At 38.4% G+C, this 21,646-nt stretch overlaps 1 protein-coding gene across 1 annotated transcript in view; it reads right to left on the reverse strand.

Annotated features, from left to right (window-relative positions):
* CFTR (CF transmembrane conductance regulator) overlaps nucleotides 1–21,646 on the reverse strand; it is a 210,231-nt gene that overhangs the window by 115,493 nt on the left and 73,092 nt on the right. The window contains exons 8-11 of the mRNA XM_049893700.1: nucleotides 19,189–19,435; nucleotides 17,000–17,092; nucleotides 12,457–12,639; nucleotides 561–752 (exon numbers count right to left, since the gene is read on the reverse strand). Of these exons, the coding sequence (XP_049749657.1) occupies nucleotides 561–752; nucleotides 12,457–12,639; nucleotides 17,000–17,092; nucleotides 19,189–19,435 (715 nt within the window). The remainder of the gene's footprint in view (nucleotides 1–560; nucleotides 753–12,456; nucleotides 12,640–16,999; nucleotides 17,093–19,188; nucleotides 19,436–21,646) is intronic.

Here is a 21,646-nt window from a genome sequence, read left to right on the forward strand (position 1 = left end):
TAGTCCATTCCTTAATATTATTATGAAATGAGTCAATAGCATCACCTTCATTTTGTTTCAGAGAACTGTAGATACTAGAGGTTTATGGTTATATATTTAAGGACAAAGGATAAGATACAATCACAATTTGCTCTTTGATTCTCTACTGATAGGTCAGTGTTTATTTCATTAGGCTATGGTGTTATTAAAATTATTAAAATCCTCTCACGAAATTTTCAGAGTATATTTTAAAAGTGCATGCCATATAAATATGCATGGAGGTCATCTGTCTGACTAATAAGTGAACAAAATTCCCACCATGTTCATAAAAAGCTTTTACTGTAATTAAACCAGCCAGTCATTTAAAAAATAAGCTGCATCTATTTTTTTGTGTGTTTTCAAGCTTCTGGAAAGCAGGCCATGTGTTTTATTATCTGATTAGCCACAGTAGTTTACCCAGAGAGGAAACCTGATTAACACATGTAGGCTGACTGCTTGATTGAACAGGGAATTAAACACGTAGTTTAGGTACTTTGAAGGTTTCCTAGGCATTATTAGACATTTTTCACACAATTGCTTACCTCTTCTAGCTGGCAGGCTTTGATGACACTCCTATACCTATACTCATCATAGGAAACACCAAAGATGATGTTTTCTTTAATGGTGCCAGGCATGATCCAGGAGAACTGAGAACAGAATGAAATTCTTCCACTGTGCTTAATTTTACCCTCTGAGGGCTCCAGTTCTCCCATAATCATCATTAGAAGTGAAGTCTGGAAAGAAAAAAAATATTGCTATTAAGTCATTTGGTCAAATCACTTGCAGGATTCACTTGCCTCAAGTTGTCATCCTAAACAAAGGAACCCTGATTTTAAAGGCTCCGTTAACCCATTTGATTCAAAATTTATTAACCATATCCTGTTCTAGGTACTCTGCTGTGCAGTAAAGATACACAAAGGAATAAAAGAGACAATTACAACAGAGTGTATTAAGGGCTATGATAGAGGTTCGTAGAGAAGGGGTGCCTAATTCAGGTTGTTGGAGTACATTGCATGGCAGTCACAGAAAGGTTAGTTAACAGCTGATATTTGTTGAGTGTTTGCTCTGTGCTGGGCACTGTTCTATATTAATTTATTGTTATTATTAATTTATTTAATCCTTACAATGACCCTATGGGGTAGATTCAGTATTATCCTCATCTTACAAAGAAGGAATTAGGTACAGAAAGGTAACCATAATGCTATACTCTCATAGGTACAGATGAACTCACCAAAGGAGAATGTGTAAAGTGAGATGAGAGCAAGATTCAAAACCCCCGGGAACACCAACAACTGAGCTGAGGAAAAGAAAAGGAGAAAGGGTGATTCAAGAGAGTTGAGGGAAACTGGCAGGCAGTTATATCAAGGAAGGCAAGAAAGAGAGAGTTTCCAGAAGGAATGAGAGGTCAGACTCCAAAGAGATTAAAAGGAGAATAAAGACTAAACTTGTCCCCTGTATTAAGAAGTCATTGATTACATTATGAGGAAGGGTTTGGTGGAATTCTGGGGATTGAAACCATTTGGGGAGTCAAGGAAATAAAAAAGTAAAGAATGAATAGATTATTCATTTAGGAAATATTGCTGAGAAGGAATAAATATGGACTTCCTTATTCATTAACTGTAGCAAATTTTATTAAAAATTTTATTAGTATTCCCTTATGAAATTGACTGTGTAGGTCAACATCTTCCCCTTTTGTTCCTGGAAATCATTTTAAAGCAAAAAAAAGAACAAAAAAAAAATCTATTTTCATTGAAAATAGGAGAAAGATATAATGTGCAGACTCTAAAATAGATATAAACCCATTGCCATCGAGTCAATTCCAACTCATAGCAAACCTATAGGACAGAGTAGAACTGCCCCATGGGGCTTCCAAGGCTGTAATCTTTATGGAAGCAGATGGCACATCTTTCTCCTGCAGAGGAGCTGGTGGGTTCAAATCGGCAATGTTAAAAGTAGATGAGATTCCAAAGAACACAGTGGCAAGGAGGTCCAGCAAAGTGTCGCTCTCAGCAAGTACTGACACAAAGACTCTCTCTCTGAAGGTGAGAGGCTCCCTCCAAAGTCTGCAACAATGAACACACAGACAGGGATGAGTTGAGCAGGTCACAGAAGACTTTCTGAACAAAATTTGGGTCAGAGAAACAAAGAGAGTGCTATCCAAATAATTACACAGATGATCCAAACTTGCAGAAGCAGACTATCTCTGTGACAGAAAGTAAAAATAGAACCTTTGGGTGGTAAGTGTGGAAGGTCTACCCTGGTGCCACCTGTCTAGGAATCTGTAAGTAGCTAATCCAATAAAATCGAATACTTAACTCATTAATATATAAATAATAGAAGTCACACAACACAAAAACAAAGATACTATGGGGAGAAAAAAATGAAGGAAGCCCACAAAACAAAGACACAGAGCTCAGAGAAGAAATGACCAAACAACAGAAGGAGCTTAAGCACAGACTGGCAAAGCTCAGGAAAGTAAAGTAAAATAATAAAACAACAGAAATGAAGATGAAATTGGATGAACCACAAAGGAAAATGTAGTTGTTGTTGGGTGCCATTGATCCTGACTCATAGTGACCCCATGTGACAGAGCAGAACTGCCCCATAGGATTTTGTTTTGTTTTGATATTTTATTGTGTTTTAGGTAAAAAGTTTACACAGCAAATTAGGTTCCCATTTAACAATTTTACATAAATTGTTCCGTGACATTGGCTACAATTTCCATAGTATGTCAGCATTCTCGTTATTTCCATTCTGTTTGTTCTGTTTCCATTGATCTAGCTTTCCCTTTCCCTCCTTGCTTTCCCTTTTGCTTTTGGGTAAATGCTGACTGCTTGGTCTCATATAGTTGATTGTTTAAGGGAGCACATTCCTTATGGGTGATATTGTTTACTTTATAAGCCAATCTATTATTTGGCTGAAAGGTGACCTCTAGGAGTAGCTTCAGTGCCAAGTTTAAAAGGTATCTCAGGGTGATAGTCTCAGGGGTCCCTCTAGTCTCTATTGATCCACTAGGCCTGGCTTTTTTTTAGGAATTTGAATTTTGTTCTACATTTTTCTCCCATTCTATCAAGGATCTTCTATTGTGTCTCACTCCATAGGATTTTCTAGGCTATAATCTTTATGGAAAACTTGGTGGTGCAGTGATTAAGAGTTCAGCTGCTAACCAAAAGTTTGGCAGTTCAAATCTACTAGGCACTCCTCAGAAACCCTATGGGGCAGTTCTACTCTGTCCTATGGAGGGGCTGAGTCAGAATGGATGCAATGGGTTTGGTTTTTTTGTTTGTTTGTTTTCTTTTCCTTCTTTCTTTTTTTTTTTTTTGGTTAACCTTTAGAGAAGGAAACCTGGTGGTGCAGCGATTAAGCTCTTGGCTGCTAACCAAAAAAGTCGGCGGTTTGAACACACCAGCCGTTCCACGAAGAAAGGTGTGTCAGACACTATCAGAAGGTGATAGAGAAAGATATATCTACAAGCCCAGGAACTCCAAGTATGGCCGACTAGAGAAGCTGACACAAGAATATTCCCCTGGACCCAACAGAGAGAGAGCCTTCCCTTAGAGCTGGTGCCTTGAATTTGGAATTTTAGCCTTCAGAACTGTGAAAAGGTCCCCCTAGATGGCACCAATGGTTAAGCACTCAACTGGCAGTCGAAAAGTTGGCAGTTCAAATGCACCCTGATGATCTACTTCCGAACGTTCACAGCCTTAAAAAGCCTATGGAGCAGTTCTAGTCTGCATACATGGGATTTGCCATGAGTCAGAATTGACTTGACCACAACTCACAACAACAAACTGTGAGAAAATAAATTTCTGTCTAAACCACCCACTTGTGATATTTCTGTTATAACAGCACTAAGAAACTAAGACAAAAGCCCTTTATGATCTGGGCCCCCACACCCCCATACCCCCAACATTTACTTCTCTGACAGTTCCCTTTCTGCCCTCTCCCAGCTCACTCTGTGTTAGCCCCTCTAGCCTTCTTGCCCTTCTTTGAACTAGCCAGGCATAGTCTCACTCAAGGCTATGCACCTGCTGCACCCTCTACCTAAAGGACTCTTCGCCTAGATGTCCACGTGGCTTAATCTCTCGCCGTCTAGTCTTTGCTCAAAGGTTACCTTTAATCAGGCCTTTCCTATCACCCCTATTTAAAATCACACCCCTGTCACCAGTCCTTCTCTGCTATATTTGTCTTCATAAGATTTATCATCAAGCGACATCCCATATATTTATTTATTTATTTATTGTCTGTCATCCCCCACTAGAAATTAAGTTCCTTGGAGTGAGTGTGGGACTATGTCGTGGGCTCTGACATATCCTCAGAGTCTAGAATAGTGCCCGGCACAAAGTAGCTACTCAAAAGATATTTGTTAAATGAAGAGTAAGTGATACTATAATTACTCAATAATTTAATTATAATGCATTACCTTAAATTATATTATGAGGATTCAGTAACTTTAAAATAAAAGTGTAGGACTGGTACATGAATAAGCAGACAAACCAGTGGAATAGAAAGTACAAAAACAGATCCAAATGCATAAAGGAATTAGTATTTGATAAGGTGGCATCTAAAATAGTGAGGGAAAGATTCAACAAATGGTGTTGGACAACTGGAAAGCCATCTGGAGGGCAAACAAAAAAATTATCTATATCTCACACCATATGCACAATGAATTTCAAATAAGTCAAAAAGCTAAGTGCAAAAAATGAAACAATAAAATACTTAAAACACTGGAGGATCCCTAAAAAGCAAACTGTGGCATGAGGGAGGCCTTCTGATTCAAAATACAAAAGCCATAAAATAAAGTGAGCCACATTTAAATACCAAACTTTTACATGGAAAACAATGACAAACTGAAGTAAATATTTGCAACTTATATCACAAAAAGGGGTAATTTCCCTCTTTATAAAGTATCCTAAAATCAAAAGGAAAAAGACCAACCACTCATTAGAAAAATGTACAAAGAATTTCAGTGAAACGTACAGGTATTTCACTGAAAATGAAAATATAAGTGGCCTTTAAACATATGAAAAGATTATTTATTATAAGAGCAATGGAAATTTAAAATATTCTGACATACCATTTTCCCCTAGGGGATTGAAAAAACTCAAAAGTTAAATAATGTGATGCGCTGGCAATGCTGTGGGGAAATCAGCACTCACATAGACTGTACAGAAAAGTATAAACTGGTACGGTTTTTAGGGAGGAAAGTTTGGCGATATGTATCAAAATTACAAATACACACACGCTTTACCTTAGAATTCCACTTCTAAGAAGCTATCCTAATGATACATTTGCAGATGTGCTAACTGGCACGTGTACCAAGAGTAATTATAGCATTACTGTCTGTGTTAGCAAAATGTTAGAAGTAACTGAAATGTCAATCAATAGATGATTCATTACATTACAGAACATTCATCCAGCTATGCAGCTGCAACAATGAACTCAGACACAGCAATGACTGTGAGGATGGTGCAGGACTGGGCAGTGTTTTGCTCTGTTGTACATGTGGTTGCTATGAGTTGGACCCGACTCAATGGCACCTAACAACAACAACATATATGAGGAAGTTTTCTCTACTTTGAATATGGAAAGTTCTCCAAAATATATACTTCAGTGAGAAAAGCAAGGAATAAAACTATGTTATGGAATGATACATTTTATATAAGAAGAGAAGTAGAGACAATTAAAAATATATATATACATAATATATATATACATACACATAGTCCATATACACAAAAAAAGTCTCTGGAAAGATACTTAAAAAATTGACAAAAGTGACTACCTGGGGTGGGGAGATAGCAGCGGAGAATGGAAAATGGGTAGATGAGAGAGAAAATTTTCATCCTTTTATATATTTTAATTTTCTATTTTTATTCAATTTTAATAAATGATAATAATATCACCTAAAATATATTAAGAAGTCTTGGTGGCTCAATGGTTAAGTGCTTGGCTGCTAACCAAAAGGTTGGCAGTTCAAACCCACCCAGGGGCTCTGCAGGAGAAAGAACTGGCTATCTGTTTCCATAAAGATTACAGCCCAGAAAACTCCAGGAGACAGTTCTACTCTGTCACGTGAGGTCATTAGGAGTCAAAATCAACTAAATGGCACATGCCAATAACAACAAATTCTATTAGGGAGAAAGTAATAGATACCTTTGTACTATCTATTTCAACAGATTTTATTGCCTTACTGTATGGAAAAAAATCAGAAGTATCTTACTTTTGTGTAAAATCTTTTTACATAAAAGTTAAAACTACAAGTGTAATTTCCATATAGCACCTTTATAAATTCACACACGGTATGGATCTTATTACTCAGGTTTTATAAATATATATACATTTATATACATGTATATATATGTTGTTCTTATGTGCCGTTGAGTCAGTATCAACTCATAGAGACTCTGTGTATGACCGAATGAAACACTGCCAGGTCCTGCACCATCCTCACAATTGTTGCTATGCTTGAGCCCATTGTTGCAGCCACTATGTCAATCCATCTCTTTGGGTCTTCCTCTCTTCTGCGGACCTTCTATTTTACCAGGCATGTTCCTCTCCAGGGGCTGGTCCCTCCTGATAACATGTCCAAAGTACATGAGATGAAGTCTCGCCATCCTCACTTCTAAGGAACATTCTGGCTCTGCTTCTAAGACAGATTTGTTCATTCTTCTGGCAGCCCATGGTATATTCAATAGTCTTCACCAACACCATAATTCTTAAGGCTTCAATTCCTCTTTGGTCTTTTTTATTCATCATCCAGCTTTCACGTGCATACAAGGCAATTGAAAACACCATGGCTTGGGTCAAGCCCACCTTAGTCCTTAAAGTGACATCTTTGCTTTTTAACACTTTAAAGAGGTCTTTTGCAGATTTGCCCAATGCAATACGTTATTTGATTTCTTGACTGCTGCTTCCACGCATGTTGATTGTGGATCCAAGTAAAATGAAATCCTTAACAACTTCAATATTTTCTCCATTTATCATGATGTTGCTTATTGGTCCAGTTGTGAGGATTTTTGTTTTCTTTACATTGAGGTGGAATCCATATGGAAGGCTGTAGTGTTTGATCTTCATCGGTAAGTGCTTCAAGTCCTCTTCACTTTCAGCAAGCAAGGTTGTGTCATCTACATATCGAAGGTAGTTAATGAGTCTTCCTCCAATTCTGATGTCAAGTTCTTCTTGGTATAGTCCCAGCTTCTCGGCTTATTTGCTCAGCATACAGACTGAATATGTATGGTGAAAGGATACAACCCTGATGCACATCTTTCCTAATTTTAAACCACACAGTATCCCCTTGTTCTGTTCAAATGACAACCTCTTGGTCTGTGTACAGGTTCCTCATGAGCACAACTAAGTGTTTTGGAATTTCCATTCTTCACAATGTTAACCATAATTTGTTATGATCCACACAGTCGATGGCCTTTAATTACTCCATAAAACACAGTTAAACATCTTTCTGGCATTCTCTGGTCTCAACCAAGACCCATCTGACAGCAATGATATTCCTCATTCCACAACTTCTTCTGAATCCAGCTTGAATTTTTGGCAGTTCGCTGTTCATGTACTGCTGCAACCACTTTTGAATTGTCTTCACAAAATTTTGGCATTTTGAGAGATACAAAGTTAAATGAAAACATCATTTAACATGTTGTTGTTGTTAGTTGCCATCAAGTCAGTTTCGACTCATAGTGACCCTGTGTGCAACAGAACAAAACACTGCCCGGTCCTGCGCCATTCTCACAATCATTGTTATGCTTGAGCCCACTGTTGCAGCCACTGTGTCAATGCATCTTGTTGAGAGGCTTCCCCTTTTTCGCTGACCCTCTGCTTTACCAAGTATGATATCCTTCTCCAGAGATTGGTCCTTCCTGATAACATGTCGAAAGTATGTACTTCTGAGAATTCTGGCTATACTTCTACCAAGACAGATTTGTTCATTCTTCTGGCAGTCCATGGTATATTCAATATTCTTTGCCGGCACCATAATTCAAAGGCATCAATTCTTCTTTGGTTTTCCTTATTCATTGGCCAGCTTTTGAGGGCACGTGAGGCAACTGAAAACACCGTGGCGTGGGTCAGGTACGCCTTAGTCCTCAAAGTGTGACATCTTTGCTTTTTAACACTTTAAAGAGGCCTTTTGCAGTAGATTTGCCTGATAATAGCTATTATATTCAACGATGTTTTCACTTGACTTTGTATCTCTCAAAATGCCAAAATCTAGATAAAACACTTCATGGACATTTGTAACTTATTTTTAATGTAAGCAAAAACAAGAGCTGGTAGTTTATTCCATACATCCTGATGTTCAATTATTATAAAACCAAGCAAAAATAGCACCAGAGGGAAACAAAGATGGATGATAGAGACTACATGGTGTCAGAGATTGTCAGGAAGGCCACAGAACTGGTTCGCTAGTGCTGGGGACAGCAAAGGACAGAAAACCCCCACACCCTGGATGAGATACCACAAGCCGGTCAGCTTCACTCAATGGCCCCCCAGTGGTGCAGACTCCTAGACCAATTTTTCAGAATTAAAATCATTCAAGGATGTTTCATGAGTGTAAGATACTTAACAAACTTGGGAACAAAATATAAAGCATTTTTGCAAAGATATTCAGTTAAAAACGTTTTTATCAAGCACCTATCACGTGCCAGGCACTGTGGTAGTCCTTGGGATATAAAAATGAAAACAACATCATGCTCTTACAGTTTAGGCCATTACAATAGGAGATAATGACAAAATAAACGTGACTTTACTGCTTTATCAATAAAATAGAGTATTGTTGAAAATTTTAGAAAATGCATAGACATAAAATACACATGTCAAAGATAATAACTTGAGTCATCTGTCCCTCCAGACACACATATACACATACACATATACGTGCGTTTCAAAAAATGTGGTTTTTAAAGTACACGTTCATTTGTAATCTGTTGTCTTTCTTCGCTTAATACTATATCATTCACATCCTTCAGAGTCAACCTTTAACATATCTTTTACTGACCGAATACTATGCCATTATATGTTGATGTTGAAATTAGGGGCCATAGAGACCCTATAGGGCAGAGTAGAACTGCTTCATAGGGTTTGCCAGGGTGTAATCTAAGTCCTGGGGAGTGTAGTGGTTAACAGCTATGGCTGCTAACCAAAAGATCGGCAGTTCGAATTTACCAGGTGCTCCTTGAAAACCCTATGGGGCAGTTCTACTCTGTCCTGTAGGGTCACTATGAGTCAGAATCTTAATGGGAGAAGATCTCCAGGTCTTTTTCCTGAGGGGCCGCTGGGTGGGTTCAAACCATTAACCTTTCAGTTAGCAGCCGAGCACTTAATCATTGCACCACCAAGGCTCCTTCTATAGCTACACCAAAATTTATTTAATCAGCCCCCTCTTACTAGACATTTAGGGTTTTTTTCCTCAATTTTTGACTATTGAAAACAATGTTGTAATGAATATCTTTATATCAAATTTCTGTACACATATAAGGATAATGTCATACAAGTAGAAAACTTACTAGGTTATTTTTAAGGCTTTTGATACAAATTACCAAATTGAGTGGGGGAGTACTTAAAATATTCCTTCTTGTATTTTAGCTAGAACTCCTGTCCAAAAAAAATGATAAAATGCTCCATTCCTCCTACTATGAAAAGGCCTCCTAGATTCAGCTTACAAATGCTATTGCTATTTCTCAGAAGGACTTAACTACTCCTAAGGAACCGCTGCCTTCATCCAACTGTCTTCATAGCCGCTTCCCAGAACAGGCGATCACAAGTCCAGCCAGTATCTGCTTACCATGCTTACCAATTCTTAATACAACTGCCTGAAATTTAATTGCTGGAAAGTCTTGTAATTTGTAGTTCCAAAGCTATTTTTGCACGTCTTTTATAGAATTCATTTTAAACACATAAACACAGAATTAATTTTTAAACTTCTATGAAACATAATTACTATTCTCTCATAAGTAAACCTCTTTGTTTAGATAATCTGTAACTTGTTTGGTAGCAACTCTTCCTTTGGTATAATTTTCTTTTAATCATGAAAATCGCCAGTAATATCATACAAAAAATAGAAGGAAAAAAAGATGACAAGTAGGAAATGCTTTTACAAGAAGAAGAAGCACAAACAGCTACTTTATTTAAAAAGAGTGTTTCACATGTAAGGAAATGTAACTACAGAGAGCACTGAGCAAATTGTATTATTAGTAGACACCAAATTCAGTGACTAGAAACTTTCTGTGGCATTTTGCTTCCCAAGTCTAAGACTAAATTCTTCAAAATATGGTTCTCTATATTGGATATTAATTTTAAAAACTGCTTTTCAGGAGCCTGTCTTATTTTCTATTTTCATTTACATTTTTATCTTACAGCGGCACTGCTTTTATCTTTCTTTCTTTATTATGTCCTGGGGTTTAACTCTAGAACATATCTTGAAAAGTGTTAAGAAGTCACTAAACTATTTCTTATGTATCTGGAAAATCCAACAGCTGAAATAACAGTCAAATGGAAACAAGGGTCTATTTTTATGGACTTCCAAAGCAAATATCTGAAAACCTTAGCTGTTCTTTCTTACCTCTGATTTGGTTCCTTCATGCCCTTTAAAAGTATTTCCTTGATAGTTAAAGAGAGCAAGTGTTTATTGTTACCTGAATGATAGCTCATATGCTTGAAAGATCATTCATTATAAAGTCACTCCTTAGTCATCTCTTCTCTTGACAACAAATTTTGACCCTTTGGCCATTTTTGCTTTCTGACCTATTAGATTTTGTCAGATTTATCTCCAAATATCCCTGGGTCTGGAAAGTGTCTGTAAGTAATGGAGGGACAAGGCTGACCAAAACTCAATAAGTTTATATATCCTATGTAGTTCCCTCAAAATCCTACCCCACTCAATAACTTTTCTTCATAATATATCAAAGCAAGTCTGAGTCCATTCTCCAAAATTCTAACACCAATAAAATGGAGGCCTTTTGCCTCTGTGGTTCCTGAGGTAAAATCTAAGTTATGATTTTCCTGGACCAGTTCTGAGAAAATATTTGTGTCAAAGACTGGTAAAAATGGATGGTTAATTTGTTCACTGAAGTTACTGAATGCCCACCATGTTCATGACGCTGGGTTGAATGCTATGCAAGATACAAAGATATGGAAGAAAAGTTATTGGAAATAATATTAGGAAATAAAAAGCTAGAGAAAATTATCAATGGAATAGTTTGTATTCTTTTTTAAAAAAATCACCCAACATGGGTAAATCTGGAGGACATTATAGCTGAGTGAAATAAGCCAGTCACAAAAGGACAAATATTGTACGAGACCACTATTATAAGATCTCAAGAAAAGGTTTACACACAGAAAAGAAAAGTCTTTGATGGCTACAAAGGTAGAGAAAGAGGGAGAGGGAAAATCACTAATTAGGTAGTAAGCAAATGTCAACTTCGGTGAAGGGAAGGACAACACACAATACAGGGAAAGTAAGCACAACTGAACCAAAGCAAAAGCACAGAAGTTTCCTAGGCATATCCAAACACTTTGAGGGACCGAGTGGCTGGGGCTGGGGCTGGTGACCATAGTCTCGGGGGACATCTAAGTCAGTTGACATAACATACTTCATACAGAAAATGTTCTACATCCGTCTTTGTTGAGTAGTGTCTGGGGTCTTGAAAGCTTACCAGCAGCCATCTAAGATACATCTATTGGTCCCATCCCATTCGGAGCAAAGGAGAAGGAAGAAAACCAAAGACACAAGAAAAATATTAGCCTAAAGGACCACATGAAACTCAACCTCTACCAGCCTGAGACTAGAAGAACTAGATGGTTCATGGCTACCACAATGACTGTGCTTTTACAGGGATCACAACAAACAGTCCTTGACAGAACAGGAGAAAAATGTAGAACAGAATTCAAATTCACAAAAGTGATTGTCTGACTTATTGGTCTGACAAAGACTGGAGGAACCCCTGAGACTATGGCCCCCAGACTCTGCTAACCCAGAACTGAAATCATTCCCGAAGCCCACTTTTCAGACAAAGATTAGAGAGTCCTATAAAACAAAAAATAACACAAGTGAGGAACATGCTTTTAGTTCAGTCAAATATACGAGACCAAATGGACAACTCCTGTCCAAAAGCAAGACAAGAGGGCAGGAAGGGACAGGAACTGGATGAATGGACACAGGGAACCTGGGGCAGAAAGGGGGAGCATGCTGTCACATTGTGGGGATTGCAACCAATGTCGCAAAACAATATGGGTAAAAATTTTTGAATGAGAAATTAATTTAAGCTGTAGAGTTTTACCTAAAGCACAATTAAAAAAAAAAACTATACCAAGTATGCCCCTAATACGTAAGGATTTCTCCAAAATAGCTTCCTATACTACAAACTAGAGAAAGAAAGAATAAGTGTATGCAAAATTAAATGCTTCATGATGAGAAATAAAACAGACAACCTTGCCTGCTCCAGTAGATCCAGCAACCGCCAATAACTGTCCTCTTTCTATCTTGAAATTGATATCCTTCAGGACAGGAGCACCAAGAAGTGAGAAGTTACTGAAGAAGAGGCTGTTATCACCATTGGAAATTTCTCTATTGTTATTATTTTGTTTTGCTTTCTCAAATAATTCCCCAAATCCCTGTAAAAAAACATATATAGGAAAAGAAAAGTTTCTCAGTTATTTTTGATATGTTTTACTTATGATTACTTCGAGAACCAATGGCATGTAAACCATGCTTTATAGCACAAAATTACATAGCACATGATTTCTAGAGCATGTAATTCAAAACACTTGAAAATCATAATCATATCATTTCATGGAGATATAATTTCCCTTTCTCAGATCTTTGCCCACTATCAAGTGAAATTAAATTAACATGTATATTACACATCTCCTATATGCTGGGTATGCAAACATTACTATCTAATCCTCGGAATAATATATAAGGTAAATGTTATAATCCCCATCTTTCACAAAGCTGCAGACTATGACTCAGACTATATGACTAAAGTCACATAACCAATGGGCTACAGACTGGGATTACTACTGCCTTCTACTGTATCACACTGGTAGCACCTTCCCCTGAGAAGCTCAAAGCATTTCTGTAAGTACTTAGTGCTGAGCATAAATGTGATGAGACTGTCAGATGGTCCAAATGAATTCCACAAAGTCCCTAGGTGGTGTAAATAGTTAGCGTTCGACTGCTAACCTAAACGTTGGTGGTTCAAACCCACCTAGCAATATCATGGAATAAAAGGCCTAGTGATCTGCTTCCATTAAGATTACAGCCAAGAAAACTCTACAAAGCAGCTCTATTTTGTAACACATGGGGTCGCCATAAGTTGGAGTAGACTCTACCACTACTAGCAACAAGAGTAGCTGGGCGGAAGGGATTACCTTTTGAAAATTGCCAGCCTCTCTATTGCCACCATGGAAAGCTTTAGGGTAATTTGTGGTCTTCAAACCAAAGCCAGCAGCCCCTGTGGTACTAAGCATTATCCAAGAGGAATCTGGTGCACGTAGTTATAACGGAATCTCTTTCCAGACCCTCAACATTCAAATGTACTCCTTCCTAGATTTCATCTGCCTGAGAACTTGTCTGTCATTTCTCCTTCCCCACTTCCTCTCTCACAAGCAGTAGAAAAGGGCTTTGGAGTCAGAGAAACCTAGCCTGACGTTTTAGCCCTGCCCTAACTAGTTGTGTAACCTTGTTTAGTCACATAAACTGTCTAAGCCTTAGCTTCCTAACACGTAATTGGAAATGATTTTACCTACTTATGGGGTTGATGTGAGAGAGGAGTCAGCTTCCTAGCACGTAAAGAGAAATGTATTTACGTACTCCCAGGTTTAAAGTGAGGGAGGAGTCATATATAAACATCCTCAGGAACATGCCTCTTGGGTAATCAGCTGGATGCTAATGCCATCAAACAAGATGGAGAATGCACTGGAAGGAGGGGATTTGTAGCTTGGGGAGTGGTGAACATGACGTGCGTAAGGAGCACCGAGGAAAATACATCCATGAAGTTCAGGAAAGAAACTGGGGTCAGAGGTTTGCATTTTGAGAGTCATCTGTACACTGGCGTCAGCTGAGTGTGGACGAGGCCACCTACAAAGATCATGAAAAATACTAGAAGGAGGCCCACAGCCACTAATGATGCAGGCAAGGCAAATTCAGAAGTGATGGTCTGTGGATAAAATAATCTGGAAAGCGTGATTCACTAAAACTCAGTTCACGAAAACTAGTGGAAGCTGGGGCATTGATGTATGATGACGACCTCTATTGTCTGCATATTGGAGACAACAAGGCCATCTGGTGAAAGTCCGCAGACCCTGGGAAAGGTTGGTAAAGGAAAGTGGCAAAGATCTGGAATGGCTTTTAGGGAAGGGAAAAGGGAATTGACTAAGGACAAGTGAGTGGATTTCTCAAGAAAGTTACAGGCCCAATTGAAGCTGAAACAATAAACATGTAAAACTTACAAGTGACTACACTGTATGATTTTCCTTAGCTGTACTACCCTTGCCAGCGCTGTTAAAGTGAATGCTCCGCAGAGGTTTTTTTTTTTTTTTTTCCGCAGAGAAGGATTCAGTAAAAAGAAATAGGAATTGAGAGTGCAGCTGAGAGAAGAACTCAAGCTATTGGTCTTGGATGGGGAAGGGCAGTTGCCTGATTGCCATGAGCAGGATGCTACCAAACTTTATTGCACCAAGGGACCTCCTCAAAGCAGGGCAGTCCTGTTGCTAGGGGAGGAAGGAGAGACGTTCCTGTAGGAAGACTGCTCATTTCTCACCCATCCTCAGAGGGCATGGGAGTGGCTCCAGAAGGCATACTCTTACCCTCTGGTCAAGCTGCCAGTGAGATGCAGCTGGGCGCTGCCTTGAGGCGTCCAACGAGGAGAAGTCAAGAGACCAGAAATCTTGATGAAACTGAAAGGTAGTAAAGGTGGGATAAGGAGCCCTGGTTGTGCAATGGTTAAGCGCTTGGCTGCTAAACAAAAGGTCAGCAGTTAGAACCCACCAGTGGCTCTGTGAGAGAAAACACTTGGCGATCTGCTCCGGTAAAGATTTCAGCCTAGGAAAGCATGTTGGGCAGTTTTACTCTGTGCTATTTTTTTTTATAGAGCTGCTAGGAGTCTGAGTCAACTCAGCAGCACACCACTACAAAGGTGGGATTATGAGACTGAGAGCACTAGAGGGGTAGAAAATTCTGGGCAACGAAAGAATTTCAAAGTGTGACTCTTCCAAAGTTGAATAATTCTGGGTGCCCACAAAGCTCAGGATATGACCATGAAAGGAAACTTCCACAGAAGTCACTGGAAAATATAAGTTCTAAGGGCAGTGCTGGAAGGTTTTCTCATGTGGATGTTGAAGTCTCGGACAGCATGGTAGAAGCTTAACAGCCATCAAGAAGTGCCCTGGGGTTTGACAGGTGAAAGTCAAAAGACTTGAGAAGGATACAGCCATGGTTCAGTATCCTGACTCTAGAATGCGACATCTGGGTCCAAAGTCCAGCTTCAGCCCTTGCCAGTTGTGTGACCTGAGCCAAGTGCCTTAACATTTTTAAGCCTTCATTCCCTTATTGGTAAAATGGGAATATTAGTATTACCAAAGTCATAGGTATGATGAGAGAATTAAATCACACAAAACATACAAAGTGCTCATCCTATGTCTGACACACAGTTAGGTTTTAGCATGTTACCTATTTTATCAGATGGGGTGACAGTGAAACGGAGGATTTTTGCACCAGATTGAGAAAACAACTGTCTGAAAGTAGTAATAAAAATGTCAAACTTATTGTCCCTTCATACCTAGTTTGAAATTCCTAAAAACAAGTAAAATAAATCTGATCTTCACACTTTTCCACAAAACAATTTTGCTAGGCAGGTAAAGAATTATTCTCTTGCCTATATCTTTAAAAAATGACATAAAATGAAACCCTGGTGGTCAAGTTACTTAAATAAATAAACCTGATTTAACAGACTGTGAAAGATGTAGGAATAGAACATTGGTTTTAACTCCTATCTTTACTCAACAAGCCTAAGTGATGAGGAAATGGGAATTTAATAGGTATTCTCAACAATCAGATGTTGCTTCCTTAGAGGCTGAAAATTGTTAGTAAGATTTACCCTCTGACTTTAAGGAATACAAGAAAATATTTCATAACGAATGAAAAAAAGTAAAAAGAGGAGAAAACAATACATCGGAATAACTCTCATACATCTTTTTATTGACTGGTGTATACAAAGCACATTGTACTATAACTTTGAGATCAGAGAAAGTGACACTTACTGAGCAACTATTACGTGCATGCAACTTTGTTGAACACTTTACATAATTTAATCCTCACAATATATTTGCAAGAGATGTATTAATATCTCCCATTTTATAGATGGGGAGCTGAAGGCTCCATAAAGTTAAATAACTTGATCTGTATTATACAGATAGTAAATGGCAGACCCAGGCAGGATTCAAACCCATCTCTATCTGATTCCAAAATCTATGATCTTTGTATTATTTCCTAAATTAAGGGAAACTAGAAACCCTGGTGGTGTAGTGGTTAAGTACTACGGCTGCTAACCAAAAGGTTGGCAGTTTGAATCCACCAAGCGCTCCTCGAAAACTCTATGGGGCAGTTCTACTCTGTCCTATAGGGTCACTATGAGTCTGAATTGACTCGATGGCAGCAGATTTGGTTTTTTTTATGTGAAACTAATTATACCAAAAAAAAACAAACCAAACCCACTGTGGTCGAGTCGATTCCGACTCATAGCGACTAATTATACAACTTAAAAAAATACACTAAGGAACTTCTATACTGTATTTAATATTCCTGGGCCCCCACTTCGTAACCTATAAAATAAATGGAGTGGTTCTCTTTGCAGTTCTACCAGTTACATCATAATTCTAACCTTATCGTCTGTTAATATGAACACCAGATTCACAAAGAAGAAAATGTTTAAGTATGTAGAGCAAAAAATTAAAAAAAAAAAAAAATTCTGACCTCCTCCCAGAAGGCTGTCACATTTTCCATCACCACATCTGTAGTTGTTAAGTTATATTCCAACGTCTTATACTCTTGCTTTTGTAAGAAATCCTATTTATAAAAAAAAAAATTATAAAAGAGAGAAAAAACACATTGTTTAAACACAATAATAACATCCATGCACTGTTAACAACTATTTTATGCTATAGTAGGACTTCAGCTTACATTTGGATTTTATGAATTAAATTGAAAATTATATCTTAATAAAATAATTTTATAACAATGTTTTGAAGTTAATTTACCAGTTTTTTAGGATTCATCGCATTGGAAATACATTCTTCAAGCGCGTGATATTTTATAAAGCTGTTTTTATACATTAGATTTTAACACACAACCGATTCTTCCTTGCACTAGTACACGTTAACCTTAGTGATGCCTGTAATAAAACAACCCTGAATTACCCATTGATGTGCCTCCATTCAGCAATAGGACAGGGAGAAAATGAATGTCTTCATCTTTATAGCACCCCCATTAGGGCACCTTTGGCGTGACTTCTCTGGGTTAAATAAAGAATGAAACCTGACTTAACTGGTTTAAGGGCATCACACCATGATTGTAAGAGAAGGGCTCTATTAAAAACTCTGAATCACAGGAATTTTCCTAGGAAAGGGGGAATGAAAGGAAGAATTAAGTCCACGCATGCTGAAGTCTTCACCATATGAGGTATTGAAAACAGCCTGGTCCTTTCCTCCCTGCTTCCCTTTCTTCCCTGCTCTTCTCTGTCTCTCTTTTGGTTTCTCTCAGGTTTGCTTTTGAGATCTGCTTCTCTGTCTCTATGTTGTTCAGTCACTCTCTCTCAATCCAGCCTGTCTGTTGTGTCTCTCTCTATCTCATCCTCCCACACAGCTATGATCGGGTTAACAAAGGAAATAAGATAATTCCAAGAGCTTCTATGGCTCTGAGCGACATTCATCAATTTGTCCAAATCACTGTTCTCAAACTCCCATATTTCTGGGGACCAAGCAGGTCACATAATAGAGGAAGGGGACTGGGTGGAGATTGTGATGAACAAAGAGGGGCAGAATCCGTCTGAAGGGGCAGCTGCCACAGCGTGTGGGGAAGGATGGCCCCATGTTACTAGATACTCAAATTCCTCAAAAGAAGTTGAAAATAGAACGTTTTTACGTAACATCTCCCAATTTTTCAATGCTGGCAACTAATTTAAAAGTTTTTTAAAAATATAAAGGTCAAACAAAACAAGTCTGTGGGCCAAAATTAGGTTTGTGGACCACCATTAGTAATCTCTGGCCTAGACTAAATAATGGCAGAACCACCTAAAAGTGGTTCACCCCTCACGCTCATTTTTATGTATATCACAGTGACTTGTTTGGGGGGGAGGGGGATAAATATTTAAATAAATATCAAAAAAGTATAATAAAGACATTTAATTTGCTTATAAATTGTAATATTTATCACCACACACACGATCATGGCAGTGATTCAATTAGCTTTGCACAATTGAGTCTCATCGCCTCAGGATTTCAGCACTTTTCTTCAAAGCTGGTGGCCACATTAGCATTAATTTAGGGTAATTAATGTGGCATAAAATGTCATTCTCATCTATCATACCTTCCAGGAATATGTTTGGAAAAGTTTAAGGTAAACACGTGTAGTACTAGCTGGAAAGTTTCATAACTTTCTGGCAAATTTGTGCCATCTTTTTGTACATTTGCCAAGTTCATTAGAACCAATCTATTGACTAATCGACTCAACAGTAACAAGTTTTTTTTTTTTTTTTTAAATGGGTGGTACACATGGTTAACGCACTCGGCTGCTAACCTCTGAAGAAAGGCTTGGTGATCTTCCAAAAAATCAGTCTTTGAAAATGCTCTGGAGGACAGTTCTACTCTGACATACACATGGGACCACAGTGAGTCAGAACCGACACTCTTATTGATTAATTACTTGAAATAAAATCCTCTGGAGTACAAAAACAGTATCTCCTTCAATTTATCTGACTTTGTTTTATTTCACTAGGCTTTCATTACAAGTGCTTATTAGACCACATTTAGACATCAAGAGAGAAAATCCTGTGCTTTATTAAAAAGGCCTGAGACCAAGAATTTCTCTCTAGAGAGTCTGCCCACTAGCAAAGTTCTGAGACATTATAAAATCCTTGTATATGATGCACAGTTATGGCACATTACCTGTATTTTGTTTATTGCTCCGAGCGAGTCATACCACGTTTGCACAGCCCAGGGGAACTGCCGAGTGACAGCCATGCGCAGAACGATGCAGAATGAGATGGTAGTGAATATTTTTCGAAGGATGATTCCTTTGAGCATTGCGTAGGGCAGCACAGATAAAAACACCACGAAGAACCCTGAGAAGAAGAAGGCTGCGCTGTTGAAGTATCTCACATAGGCTGCCTTCCGGGTCAGTCTCAGCTCTATTCTATGAAAAAATAAAGTTCAGGAAGCTAGTTTACTGTTCAAATATCAAGCACCTTGGAATGCAGAAACTGAGCACAGGCCATAGAGTCATTCTGCCTTCATTCTGGTCCTGATTCCATCCTACGTAAGCTGTGTGACCTTGCACAAGTAACTCAACCTCTCTGGGCCTCAGTTTATTTGAAAAGGGAAATAGTAATGAACCCACCAGTTTCTTGGATGTAATACCTGTAAATTGTTTTATTTAATTATTATTAATATTCCAATTATTATTAACAATAGTATTATTTCACTATTTTTAGATCCTTATGCACTTTGTTATTAACTTTTAAGATTTTCAAGACTGATCATTTGTGTTGGTTTAAGTAACTAAGGCTGAAAATGGGGACAAAGTTGCAAAATTTACAAAGGAAAAAGACAACTCTGTGATTACCTAATGGATTCCTAACACTTTAGGAATTCTAGCTTAGCTTTGAGGAACACTGAAATAACATATAAGCCACGGGGGAGTGGTTCTCAAACCTTAACCCGTTGCCACTGAGTTGATTCCAATTCACAGTGACTCCATGTGTTATACAGTAGAACTGCTCCATTCAGTTTTTTTGGTTGTGATCTTTAAGGAAGCAGATCACCAGTCCTGTCTTCCTGAGTGGGTTCAAACCTTGGGTTAGTAGCCAAGAGCAAACTGTTTGCCTCACCTAGGGACCTCGAACCTTAGCATAGGTAAAAATCACCTGAGAGATGTGTTAAAAATATAGCATGTCAGAATGGATAAACAAACTATGGTACATACACACAATGGAATTTTACGCAACGATAAAGAACAATGATGAATCTGCGAAGCAGCTCACAACATGGATGAATCCGGAGCGTTTTATGCTGAGTGAAATAAGTCAATCACAAAAGGACAAATATTATATGAAAATAAAAATACTACTATAAAAACTCATGAAAAAGTTCACACACAAAAAGAAACAATCTTTGAGGGTTATGAGGGAGAAGGCGGGGGATGGAAAAACACTGAGTATAAAATAGGTAAGTGGTAACTTTGGTGAAGGGTAAGACAGTACACAATACTGGGGAAGCCAGCACAGTTTGCCCAAGGCAAGGACATGGAAGCTCCATAGATATATCCAGACTCCCCGACGGACCGAATTACTGGGCTGAGGTCTGTGGGGACCATTGTCTGGGGAACATCTAGCTCAATTGGTATAACATAGTTTATAAAAAAAGTTCTACGTTCTACTTTGGTGATTAGTGTCTGGGGTCTTAAAAAACTGTGGTCAGCCATTGAAGATACTCTACTGGAGCAATGGAGAATGAAGAAAACCAAAGACACAAGGGAAAGATTAGTCCAAAGGACAACTGGACCACAACTACCACAGCCTCCACCAGACTGAGTCCAGTACAAATAGATGGTGCCCAACTACCACCACCAACTGCTCTGACAGGGATCACAATAGCGGGTCCCGGATAAGCTGGAGAAAAATATGGAACAAAATTCTAAATCAGAGGGTTCTGGATAAGCTGGAGAAAAATGTAGAACAAAATTCTCACACACACACACAAAAGAAGAAGACCAGACATACTGGTCTGACAGAGACTGGAGAAACCCCGAGAGTATGGTTCCCAGACCCTTTTAGCTCAGGAATGAAGTCAGTCCTGAGGTTCACCTTTCAATCAAAGATTAGATAGGCCCATAAAACAAAATGAGACTAAATGGGCACACCAGCCCAGGGGCAAGAACGAGAAGGCAGGAAGGGACAGGAAAGCTGGTAATGGGAAACTCAAGGTTGAGAAGGGGAGAATGTTGACATGTCGTGGGGTTGGCAACCTAAGTCACAAAACAATATGTGTCTTAATTGCTTAATGTGAAGCTGGTTTGCTCTGTATGCCTTCATCTGAAGTACAATATAAATAAATAAATATATACAGAGAGAGAGAGTATCTCAGGCCCACCTCACAGAGATACTGATTGAGTGAGTCTGTAGGAGAGTTCTAGAATCTGGGATTTTATGAAGAACCCAAGTGACTCTGTTGCAGGTGGTTCCTGAAAAGTTATGAAAATAGATACTGTATCCTCTCTATCTCTCACTTTTGTGTAATTATTTGTAATCATATTCTTTCAATCATCTAGTTTGAATTGCAAATTACAAACTTTTTTTTTATACATACATTTTGCTGTTGTTGTTGTCAGATGCCACTGAATTGATTT

The sequence above is a fragment of the Elephas maximus genome, chromosome 8 (assembly GCF_024166365.1).
Source record: "Elephas maximus indicus isolate mEleMax1 chromosome 8, mEleMax1 primary haplotype, whole genome shotgun sequence".
In the NCBI taxonomy this organism is placed as follows: Eukaryota; Metazoa; Chordata; class Mammalia; order Proboscidea; family Elephantidae; genus Elephas; species Elephas maximus.